The sequence below is a fragment of the Argentina silus genome (genome assembly GCF_951799395.1).
Source record: "Argentina silus genome assembly, chromosome: 22".
Taxonomy (NCBI): domain Eukaryota; kingdom Metazoa; phylum Chordata; class Actinopteri; order Argentiniformes; family Argentinidae; genus Argentina; species Argentina silus.
Genome location: NC_139676.1, coordinates 12,062,303 through 12,074,802, shown reverse-complemented (window position 1 = coordinate 12,074,802; position 12,500 = coordinate 12,062,303). Strand labels below are relative to the sequence as shown.

Below are 12,500 nucleotides of genomic sequence, written 5' to 3'. Positions count from 1 at the left end.
CAGTACAGCAGAACTCACCAAAGTCAAAGTCAAAGTGGCTTTATTGTCAATTCTTCACATGTCAAGACATACAAAGGAATCGAGAGGACGTTTCTCACTCTCCCACGGTGAGACAGATAAAGTGCCCAGGCACAACAGATAAGACATACTAAAAGTAAAACATTCAATAAAATTATTTAAACAGTGCAAAAAGAACAGTCAGTAAAGACAGTAAATAGCAGCCAAATACTGTGTATTCTGTGTACAAATAATAGTGCAATAGTAGAAGATTATAACAATAGAATAGTGGATTGTCCAGAGTACAGTGTTGAAAGATACTGAGCGGACAGTCGATCGGCCAGGTAAAATACCTTCCCTCTCAAGTTGGTGTTACCATGCCTGCTACTGTATTCACTGCATTGCATTTACTTAACTGTCCCTCCTAAAGACCTCTTCATCCCCACTACTCTCTCCCCTGTAAAAAAAATAAAAAATAAAAAAGTAATTCTTCCTTCTTCTAGCATTGTGACTGCCTATGGCCCCTGGTCCTAGCATAGATTACTTTTTCTTATGATGACTGATGGATAGATGATTCACTTACTTAAACAAATGTATTTGTTGTAAGTCGCTTTGGGTAAAGGCGTCTGCTAAATGCCATAAATGTAAATGTAAATGTACTGTACTGTAACAGCAAGCTTATTCTTCCCAGCTGTGTGCCATGCAGCTACACCCAGCCACTGATACAACAGTACAGAACTCACCTCCCAGGTCCAGAGTCAGGTATGGGCTGAAAGGGCTGTAAATCCTGTGGAGGTTGATATACATACAGCAGTACAGCCCCGTCAGGCCTGAAGCCTCCACTGTCAGTGTGAACCGGGCCTCCTGCCTCTCCTTCTTTCGAGGCCCCTGGTCGTCCTGTGGAACACTGGCCACCAGTTCTTGGGACCTGTAGAGTCTGAACAAGGTCCCACCGTGGCCCCCCGGGGCCCGGCAGACCAGGACCACCGAGCCCTCCCTCCCTGATGACACCTGGGTGAGAGAGGGAGGCGGGGGGGTGAGCGGGAGGGTCTCTGAGGATGTGACGGTATCTGGGGAAGGAAAGAGTGGGTTAGTACAGACAGACTTTTGGTCCTCTGTGGCTCAGCTGGTAGAGCATGGCGCTAACAATGCTTAGGTTGTGGGTTTGATTCCTGCTGGGACCATATATACTGAAATGTATGCACTCACTGCAATGTAAGTCACTTTGGTCAGCTAAATGGCATATATTATTATATTATATTACATTCGACAGAATTAAAAAAACAGGTTTTACTGATCCCGACTATGACTATTTTCATTTTAAAAGTAGATGATAAAGATCACATCAGAGTAAGTGACATTTTATTGTTCAAATATTTATTTGATGCTTTACATGGAAAATAGCATTCCAATAACTTGGTGCCGCACGTTTTTTTCTTAAACCATGATGACATCCACAAAGTTAGTGTTAGTAAATCCACTTATAGATACACGACATAGAGAGTTCTTACCCCAACGTTGTAGAAGAGAGCTCAGCAGAACAAAAATCCAAAGTGAGAGATCATGTCCACAAGCAGGCATCTTTCACTCAGCAAGTCGTCTTGCTTATGGGTGGAAACATCTGCTAAAGGCAAACAGGATCTGGTGTGTGTGTGTGTGTGTGTGCGTGTGTGTGTGCGTGTGTGTGTGTGTGTGTGTGTATGTGTGTTATTGACTTCCTCATACCACAGAAGGAATGGGGGGTTTACATACATATAAACATACTTCCTTTTAAGGTACCTATTAGTTTGCCGGTGATGAAATAGAGTTGACCGGAATTAGTGGGAGTTTGACGACACCTACCCCTCTACAAATAGATAGAATGGAGAGAATAAAGCTGAGAGAGACAGAGAGAGAGAAAGAGAGAGAGAGAGAGAGAGAGAGAAAGAGAGACAGAGAGAGAGAGAGAGAGAGAGAAAGAGAGAGAGAGAGAGAAAGAGAAAGAGAGAGAGAAAGAAAGAGAGAGAGAGAGAGAGAGAGAGAGAGAGAGAGAGAGAGAGAGCAACAGGGACCCCTAGCGGAATCTCGCTCATTCAAAAAGCAAGCCCTGAGCAACGAGATTGATGGGCCTTTTAACATTGTCACTTTATAGTAGACAACTACTGGCAGATGGGGGAAATAGTGTAACTTGTAGACATTACCATGTCTGCACTAAAAAGTGTGTATAGGCCTATCATATTTCTCTAAGTGCTTCAAAGCGCGAAGGATCTCAAGTTATATGTTTCGGCCGCGGCCCATATGAATGCAGCATGTCTTGATTGAAATACTTTTGATTTACTATCCCGTACTACTTTTCCAACTCTGTTCGGTTTGCCCACATCGTTCGTTCCATGTCAATCGCCCGGAAATGTGTTTTAAGAAATATTAGACGTAGATAAACGTAATTATTGATGTATAGTCTCCCACGGGCTCAGGAGTAAATATATTTATAGTGGAATGTCGAAGGAAGAGAGGAGAGGCATTAATTAGGCTCCACAATATTGACATTCAATCAGATTATTCCAATGTTGTCCTGGGAGTTTTCATAGTGTTGTCCCAGGGGTGCATCTGTAACATTGGATCGAACTAGATGTAATAATTTCCGTAAAAATAATGGTGCTGATGTATCTGATAGCATATAATGATATATAATGTGATACAGGTCTATTGATGACGATAAGCGTGAAGAACTGCGTCACAATGCCTCAATATTCAATACATTTCGAAGTTGACAACGTGCCTACCAGAATTCACTTCACTTCGTATTAACGACCACCTAAACCTACATAATAACATAATGTCCACGATCAAAATCTTCAAGTAACAATTGCTAGGTCTAGGTAGGTATTATTTGTGTGTTATTTTGTTATATGTCCATATGTTTGTTTATTTGTTTTGTGTACATTTGACAGCTTGACCTATTCCTATAGGCCTACCTTAATGTGGTCATGGTGCTGGTTTTATAAACACTCTCTCCTACACTCTCCTTCTCAAGGCCTTTGGTTGAGACATTTGAAAAAAAATATGGAAGATAACACCAAAAGAGAGAACTCTCCTTCCATGGTGCGATCTCCTTTTCATGAAGAGGTAAAGAAAGAAAAAACATTTCTCTTAAAGCAATGTTGTATGATAGGCCTGTTAATATTATATAGTAGGCCTGTTCTCATTGGCGTTGGCACTGATGGATGAGTCTGTCTTGCAGAAAAGGCTTTTGATGGTATTCATGAGGCTTCAGGAGAAGGGGGAAATCCCACAACACATCACACTGAGGGACATGAAAGAGTGGATCAGGTCAAGAGAAGTCTTCCTGAATAGGTGAGTTATTATTCTAGTTTATTCCTATACTTGATTAGAAACTGTATGACACATAGTATAGTAGTTATAAGGGGCAACGTGAAAAGCTAAATCACTACTATGGGTCTGTTGGCACTTGGCACCATAGAAATTATATGGGGGATAAAACCCCCTTAGATGCATGGATTATTGTTTTGTGCATCCAATATTGGGGGCATGGTATCAAGATGCATACAATGAGGTTAGTTAGAGGAGACATCCCATTAAAATCAACAGGTGGTCATATTTGGTGTATTTGGAATGTGTAATGAATCGCCATGGTAATTGCCATGTGTTCTCAGTGTTCTCTATGGTGTTCCGGAGTGTTCTATTTCACAATGTTTTGTACGTGCAATAATAGTAATTACCATGGTAATCAAATATCAAATAATAGAATATTCCAAAAGGTAGACCAAATAATGGCTGTCATTCTATTCTATTCTATTCTATTCTATTCTATTCTATTCTTATTCTCAATTTTAGATTATTTTACATTCTGTAAAAACAGCATAGTTACAATGTGTTCATACATACAGTAGCACATTATACAACTTGTTATAAGCATGTATAACTGCCACCAGCTGAAAAAAAAAGAAGGTATTATAGACAGATGTCATAACATGTAATTATGATAAAGACATAATCAGGCATCATACATGTCTATAATAAGTTCTAATGTGTTTGGTGTGTGTGCCTGATAGTCTTACTGAATTCCGAATGATAGTGTCAGTTGATTATAATGATGTCTGTTTGAGCTCTTCTGTTCACATGTTTTATTCTGTCCTATTCCATTTTAACGACATTCCATTATATTGTATTATACTCTATCCTCTGCTATGCCACGCTGTGCTACTCTACTCCATTATATTTTATGATTTCCTATTTTAATATATTCTAATCCAATTCTAAAGAGAATAGATAGATAGATGGGTAGATCTAGGTGATGTAGATAGATATCTCATATCCCATTTCTTTATTCACATGAAGGTGTCAGCAATTGGCAGAGGGCACAGAGAAAGGGAAGCTTTTTCTAGTGGAACTGGTAAGGACCACTGGGCATAAAGTGCTTACTGAGCAGTACAGTTTCAAGGCAGACACCTCCCTTTTACCCCCACAATAAAAATGACAGTATCCGCTCATTTGATGCCATAAGGCCACTACTAATAAATCAAACCCAGTCTAACCGAATGATAAATGTGTTTGCATAGACCTGGGACGCAAAGAGGCGTCAGAGACTCCATGCGCTGGAGAAGGAGCTCTGCATCGGCCTCAACATCGAACGCTGCCTCTCCGTTCAGTCCAGCAGACAGGTATGTCAACATCCCTCAGGTCTCTTGAGCTAGCTTCAAAAGTCTTCCTGCATAAGTGCACATGTACAACAATATTACTGTGTTTTCTTTTAAATTTTTTATCCTTTTCATATGAAGTTAACTGCGGAGGAACTGCAGCTGCTTACGGAGAAGATCAGGCCAGAAGTGGAGAGCAACATCAGGGATATCCTCCTCCCTGTCATGTCTAACTTCCCCCGCGACATCATGGCTGTTGGTGTCCGCCTACCTGGCTCTGCGGAGCACCCTGTGTCTCAGGCAGAGTGCGATATCGCCATGAGAGAAGTGGCTTCTTTGGCCGCGCGAGAGGCGCTGCCATTGACTAAAGCACAGCTCTGTGAAGCGGCAAGAGAGGTCTTTGAGAGCCTGTTGAAACCAGCCAACAAGGCCGACCAAGACTGCGCTGTCAAGGACATCGCTGAGATCCTGGAGAGGACTGCAGAGGCATACCTCCGCCAGTACGGAGTGGTTCCCAAGCTGTTGCTTTCGGCGGTGTCAACAGCTGTGTCGCTGGACATTAATCGCGCCATCCGCTCTAAGGTGACAGGTGCGAGATGCTCTGAGTTGGCCCCACATGATCAGACCCAGGCTACTGTCCAGGCTGCTTTGAAAGAAATCGAGGCGAAGCTGAACAGGGCTAAGGCACGCCCCAAGTTCCCAAGGCAGCTTGTGGTGCTAGACGCCACCATTAAGAGGATCCTGATTCAGGTCCTAGTCCGCACAAACCATGAAGCCTTTGCTACTAAGGACATCGACATGGAGGTCAGCCCTCTGGTCGGGGACGTTGTGGCACTTCTTGCGGCGTTCCCATGGGTCCAGGTGACGGAGGACGAAGACATGGCCAACGTCTTCCTCAAGTTCACCAACGCCTCCACGGTGGCCATGGAAGTCATCGAGCTGCTCATTCAGGTGGCCGGCTCGAGGACGGTGCTGGAGAAAGCTGTGAGCTATGTCAGCTTAAAGACATACATGGTTCACTATGTGGCATCTACCATCGCCAAACGTCTTCCTGAGCAGTTCATAGGCTCTGCGGCAGAGGCCTTGATCACCGGGAAAATGTTTGGTAGGGTCGTAATACCCTGCAAACACACCGTCAGCAGTCTGCTCCTTGATGACGTGATCGTCAAACTGCTGCTGAGACAAAATATGAAGGATGGCGATAGGAGGATGACCAACAAAGAACTGGTCACCCTCTGCATCAGGATGAGTGTCATCATCCATCATGCACTACGCAAGATACCTGGCGTTGCGGTCGATGCCAACTTACCCACCCCAAGGTGCAACATGAAGCTGGTTTTACTCAGCCTCCAGAGAGTGATGGTGATCTCCTGCGGACCGTCCGCCTCTATCAGAGACACTGTCGTCATGGGGACCGTGCCGTGTCTCATCATCGATGAAATCCTGCGGATGAGCCAGTCTGCGCAGTGGATTGGAGGCCTGCCTGGTAGCCCTGACCAGTGTAAGCGGGAGGAGGAAATGGAGACAGAGCTCTTCGCTGAGCCCCTGCCCAAAGCTCAGGCCATGGCTGTGTGCCTTCAGTACGGGCCCAGCGTTAAACACACAAGAATCTTCAAGAGGGCGTTTCACCTCGAGCACAAGGTAGTGAAACCAAAGCTCTGGATGTCCACAAAGCTCTTTGTGGACTATGACACCATGACACCCAAGGGGCTTCAGAACACCATCGCCCTGGGTGGGAGCAGTGAGGCGTTTTTGGAACTGTTTCCGAAGACTGACCTTGTTCAGACACTTCCCACAGAGGAGCTACCTGCTGCCTTAACAACTCAGGAGGACACCTCCCTGCCACTGACCACCATTGATGTGCCTGTGCCCACCATCAACCTGCCACTGACCACCATTGATATGCCTGTGTCCACCATCAACCTGCCTGTGCCCATCTTCAACCTGCCAGTGACGACCATCGACCTGCCAGTGACCACCATTGACCTGCCTGTGACCACCATCGACCTGCCAGTGACCACCATCGATCTGCCAGTGACCACCATTGACCTGCCTGTGACCACCATCGAACTGCCAATGACAACCAGTGATATGCCAGTGACCACCATCGACCTGCCAGTGACCACCATCGACCTGCCAGTGACCACCATTGATATGCCAGTGACCACCATTGACCTGCCAGTGACCACCATCGACCTGCCAGTGACCACCATTGACCTGCCTGTCACCACCATTGACCTGCCTGTCACCACCATTGACCTGCCTGTCACCACCATTGACCTGCCTGTCACCACCATCGACCTGCCAGTGACAAATAGTGATATGCCAGTGACCACCATCGACCTGCCAGTGACCACCATTGATATGCCTGTGACCACCATCGACCTGCCAGTGACCACCATCGACCTGCCAGTGACCACCATTGACCTGCCTGTCACCACCATTGACCTGCCAGTGACCACCATCGACCTGCCAGTGACCACCATCGACCTGCCAGTGACCACCATTGACCTGCCTGTGACCACCATCAACCTGCCAATGACAACCAGTGATATGCCAGTGACCACCATCGACCTGCCAGTGACCATCATTGACCTGCCTGTCACCACCATTGACCTGCCAGTGACCACCATCAACCTGCCAGTGACCACCATCGACCTGCCAGTGACCACCATTGACCTGCCTGTGACCACCATCAACCTGCCAATGACAACCAGTGATATGCCAGTGACCACCATCGACCTGCCAGTGACCACCATCGACCTGCCAGTGACCACCATCAACCTGCCAATGACAACCAGTGATATGCCAGTGACCACCATCGACCTGCCAGTGACCACCATCGACCTGCCAGTGACCACCATTGACCTGCCAGTGACCACCATCGACCTGCCAGTGACCATCATCGACCTGCCAGTGACCACCATTGACCTGCCAGTGACCACCATCGACCTGCCAGTGACCACCATCGACCTGCCAGTGACCACCATTGACCTGCCAGTGACCACCATCGACCTGCTCGTTCCTGAGCAGTCCACTGGTGAGTTGTTGTATTATTGACACAATGTTTTATTGTATGAGGCAAAAATATAATTTATTCTTAGAGATTGTTTAATCACATTTAATCACATTGTTTAATCACTTTTCCAATGCCAAAGCCCTCTAAGCATGTACAGTCAAATTAATATAACTTAAACCACGGGGCGCTTAGTGGCGTAGCACACTAATGTGCATACCACATGATCGCCAGCTTCCTGGTTTGATTCCGACCCTCGACACGTCTTGCATGTCATCCCTCCTCTCTCTCTCCCATCCTTCCTGTCAATCTCTACTGTCTCCATCCCAAGAAAGCTGAAATGCCCTAAAAAAAAAAAACATATTTTTAATATAACTTAAACCACAATACTCAACAACTTGGCGATATTTTTCAGAGGATGGAGACAAAGCCGGTAAGAAGGAAAAGAAGAAGAAGGGTGTCCGTTGGTTCTGCCGGGGTGTGTGGAAGCTGTTGACCTGCTCCTGCAGGCTCCCAAAGGACGATTAAGACCCCCCACACACACACACACATACACACATGCACACGCACACAGACATACACACACACACACCATCCAGCCCCCCTTTACACACACCCAAATACATGAACACACACACACATACACATACACACACACACACACACACACACACCATCCAGCCCCCCTTTACACACACCCAAATACTTTACGCACCCCCCACTTCCTCACCCTCAACACCCATTCAGCACCCCCCCCCCCCCACACACACACACACATATACATACACAAATACATTAACACCACCCCCAAATAATTTTTATTCACTATAAAGCAAGGCCTCTTTTGCCTTATTGCTTAAATAAAAAAATTGCATATTATAATTGTGTTCTTGAGTATTTTCATAGACTACTTACCTCCTCTACATCACAAAACTACTGTGATGTGTAACACACCAGTAAATATGTAGTATTTTCCTATTACACACCAATTGTATACAGTGAAATGCACTGTCATAGAATTCACTAAACTGTACTGTATTGAATTAGATGACGTGGTGAAAGTCCCAAGATACAACAATAATACAATTTATTTTTGATGATAGGGTTAGGGTTAGGGTTAGGGTTAGGGTTAGGGTTAGTTTATGGTTACTTTAATAACAACCTTTAGCACGACTTCTTGAGAAGACAGGCTTGTTTCCAGTGGTGTTTCTGTGTCGCCCCAAGGCCAGTGTGAGGAGAGAGTCTTTATCTGCGGCAGGGCAGTCATCAGGACCAGGCAGCAGCCAGGACACCTTTATCTACTGTGACACAGGGGGTCTCACTAGACTCAGCACACGCTGATAAACACAAGCCTACACATAATCACCTTCCACGCATAGGTCTTCTCAGAACCGCACGTCCTGTCAAAGACAGAGGTGTGTGTGTGTGTGTGTGTGTGTGTGTGTGTGTGTCTGGTGTGTGTGTGTGTGTGTGTGTGTGTGTGTGTGTGTGTCTGTGTCTGGTGTGTGTGTGTGTGTGTGTGTCTGGTGTGTGTGTGTGTGTGTGTGTGTGTGTGTGTCTGGTGTGTGTGTGTGTGTGTGTGTGTGTGTCTGGTGTGTGTGTGTGTGTGTGTGTGTGTGTGTGTGTGTGTGTGTGTGTGTGTGTCTGGTGTGTGTGTGTGTGTGTGTGTGTGTGTGTCTGGTGTGTGTGTGTGTGTGTGTGTCTGGTGTGTAGTAGTAGTATTAGTTGTAGTAGTTGTAGAAGTGGGGGTGGAGAGAGCTGAATAGATAGACCAGTATGTTGGTATGGACCTCGTTCATATGTAAACAACTTCTAATTAAGAATGCTCTGTCATGTGTGCGGGTGTGGGTGTATTACATTTGCACACACACACACACACACACACACAGACACACACACACACACACACACACACACACACACACACACACACACACACACACACACACACACACACACACGCACACACACGCACACACACACATTTATGCTCCACCCCCAACGGTCAAAAAGTACATGAACAGAGGGGTTTGAAGAAAAGTTCAAAAGTAAGAGAGAAAGACGGGGGAGTGAGCAAGAAGGGGGGGATGGTGAAAGGGGAGATTATGGAGGGACGACAACTGCAGAAAAGTACCTGTCAAATCTGGGGGATAGGCGGCAAGCGCACTGTAATTGTGATGACCAACTGTATGAAACCTAAACCACCACTGTGAGATGGTCATTTAAAACTAAAAACTACAAACCTCACAATTGCCACCGTAACAGTCACTCAACTCCAAGTTCTGTACGATCCGGATGGCAGTGACACAGGCTGTGCTTCCTTCATTCAGCTCATTTTCAAACTTTGACAATATGAAGGTACGTACTCACTCGTTTTGTGTGTTTTCTGTCAACACGGACAGCAAGAATGACATTTTTTTTTTTCACTTGACTTTCCTCTGAGGTAGTTGTTGGGTCTGTAGCAGAGAAACGTGTGTGAAATTATGTTGGCTATGAATGTCTATTCACCTGAATATGACTATTGACTTGCAGAGAGGGGGTGTCCTAAGCACAGTTGCATCATTCCAGCTTCAAAACTTTGATCAAAAGGTTTTTATTTTTGTAGTTCATGGATCTGTTCAAAATACGGAGCTTGCTACAATAAATTAATTTGTCTGAGGGGGGTAGTTAGATAGGCCTCTAACATTTTCACATTTTACTTGAAGTTTGTGTTCATTGATAGATTTCACTTAATATTTGCAATTTGTTTTTGTGATTATGATTCCCTACACCACCCAGGTGTGGAAGTTTGAGGATGGCGCTCTCAGTCTGGACTCTCTAAGCAAGAGGCCGTTACCTGGCAACAACACTGACCAACAGCTGATTCCTCACCCAATAAAAGAAGAACACCTGGATGTTGAAAGTGAAGCCTCATGGGACATGGAGTTATTGCTGTCTGACTGGGGCAGCACATCACCTGAACTCAACCTCTCTCTGGACTACAACGCACAACGGCTTCCACAGCCGGAAGATCAAAGCGGACTGTACCACGAAGGAGGGGTGTTCAAGGACCAAGCAGGACCAGACAGGCTTCAGATAGGAAGCAGTAGCATGGTTGAGCTGCTCTCCCCTGTAGAAACTGTTGGATCATCCCTGCCAGAACTCTACAACCAGGGTTATAATGATGACCAACCCGGAAGGTCATTCCCCGCTCAGCTCAATGTGGATCAATTTAGTTTCCCCCCCGGAAGCACCCTGGAGAGACACAACGACAGAGCCAATGTGGGCCTAAGTAAGGTAACATCATGGGACTTTGGACACTACCCTCCCCAACACACCTCGATGGTGACCTACCCGGAAGCCAGGTTTCTCCAAGCCCCTGCTGTTAGCGCGGACCCCAGACAATACGGCTTCATCCCAAACTACGCCCACCACAGTCTGTACCGCAACCAGAGCGGCTACCTCCATAACGAAGCCTCGGGTCACTTCCTCCACTCACAGCCCTACCTGGCTGGCTCGTCGGCGCCCCCTGCTGGCCCGGAGGGGAAGCGCAGTCGTAAGACGACGGTGAAGAAAAGGGCGGCCATTCACAGCTGTGAATACCCCAGCTGTAGTAAGACCTACACCAAGAGCTCCCACCTCAAAGCACACCTCCGCACTCACACTGGTAAGGACATGTTATTGGGTGGTTATGGGGATGTTATTTATATGAGGATAACAAGCATAACTTGATCAGGGGCAACTCGTGGATTCAGGATAATACCTGTCTTATGTCTTATTAACAGGGGACAACATACAGTCAACTAATATGATCAAATTCAATGTGCATCACTTGGCTAGTGGGCATCACTTGCCAGTGGGCTTCTCATGTCATATCATGCCAACTGGTTGAGCAGTTGATATCTTTTTAACGTGTTCCTTTGTGCTCTCTGTCTCTCAGGAGAGAAGCCTTACCACTGTACCTGGGAGGGCTGTGGCTGGAAGTTTGCCCGTTCAGACGAGCTGACGCGTCACTATCGTAAACACACGGGCCAGAAGCCCTACGAGTGTCTGCTGTGTAAGAGAGCCTTCTCCCGCTCCGACCACCTGGCCCTGCACATGAAGAGACACACCTGAGTTACAGGAGAGGAGCGGGAGGTTTGGATTCCTGGGGCCCTCTGAGGTTATACACACACACGCAGACACACACACACACACACACACACACACACACACACATACACTGTCAGTATGTACAAAGAAGACCAGAGTTATCATGGAGAAGGTGTTGTGACCACACACAGACAGAGGCATATGCACTGTACACACATGAAGGGCAGCTAGCATCTACAGCTACAGAGTCAACACTAAGAGAAGCCTCAGATGGACTGCAGTGTGGAATATAGGTTAACATCGGTGCCCATTATGTCACTCAAGGTCAAAGGTCAAGGTACCAAGTGTCAAAGGAAGGTGTCACTCTCGCTGTAATATCATAGAAGGAACTTCCGAATCCAAATATGGGTCATTTTATTTCTTACATTTGGAAACTATATTTATGGATTTTAATGTTATCTGTAAATTATCTGCTAATTTATGTAGGTGGTGATGCCTGTCCATAGGTCAAAGTTAATTTGTTTTACAGTCAAAGATTAGAGTGTGCCTTATTTGCAAAGATTAGAGTCTGCTTTATTTGCTTTTTATATGGAGGGAAATTCACGGGTGTAAAAACTATTCAAGTTACAAATGACTTCAACTGAACTACACAGAATAAGGTAAGAACAGGTCATTCATAGCATTTGTAAGACAGGCTACATTTTATAACTGAATTATTACCTTTTATATTTATTTGCAAGGCTTTTCAAATATAATATATGTTTTCATACTTTTATATA

The 12,500-nt window shown here is 45.7% G+C and overlaps 2 protein-coding genes across 3 annotated transcripts in view; one reads left to right on the top strand and one right to left on the bottom strand.

Moving 5' to 3' along the window:
- LOC310821544 (uncharacterized protein) overlaps nucleotides 1-2,356 on the bottom strand; it is a gene marked incomplete at both ends in the record, with an annotated part of 4,888 nt that extends 2,532 nt beyond the window's left edge. The window contains 2 exons of the mRNA XM_083693631.1: nucleotides 741-1,008; nucleotides 2,351-2,356. Of these exons, the coding sequence (XP_083549757.1) occupies nucleotides 741-1,008; nucleotides 2,351-2,356 (274 nt within the window). The remainder of the gene's footprint in view (nucleotides 1-740; nucleotides 1,009-2,350) is intronic.
- klf1 (Kruppel like factor 1 (erythroid)) overlaps nucleotides 1-12,500 on the top strand; it is a 165,735-nt gene that overhangs the window by 153,154 nt on the left and 81 nt on the right. The window contains exons 2-4 of one of the 2 annotated variants that reach the window (XM_083693531.1): nucleotides 9,732-10,008; nucleotides 10,429-11,296; nucleotides 11,570-12,500. The exon at nucleotides 11,570-12,500 is cut by the window's right edge and continues 81 nt beyond it. In XM_083693531.1, the coding sequence (XP_083549657.1) occupies nucleotides 9,946-10,008; nucleotides 10,429-11,296; nucleotides 11,570-11,745 (1,107 nt within the window). In that variant the 5' untranslated portion in view covers nucleotides 9,732-9,945 and the 3' untranslated portion in view covers nucleotides 11,746-12,500. Of the gene's footprint in view, nucleotides 1-9,711; nucleotides 10,009-10,428; nucleotides 11,297-11,569 lie in introns of those variants that run through there. The other variant, XM_083693532.1, reaches the window with a different exon arrangement.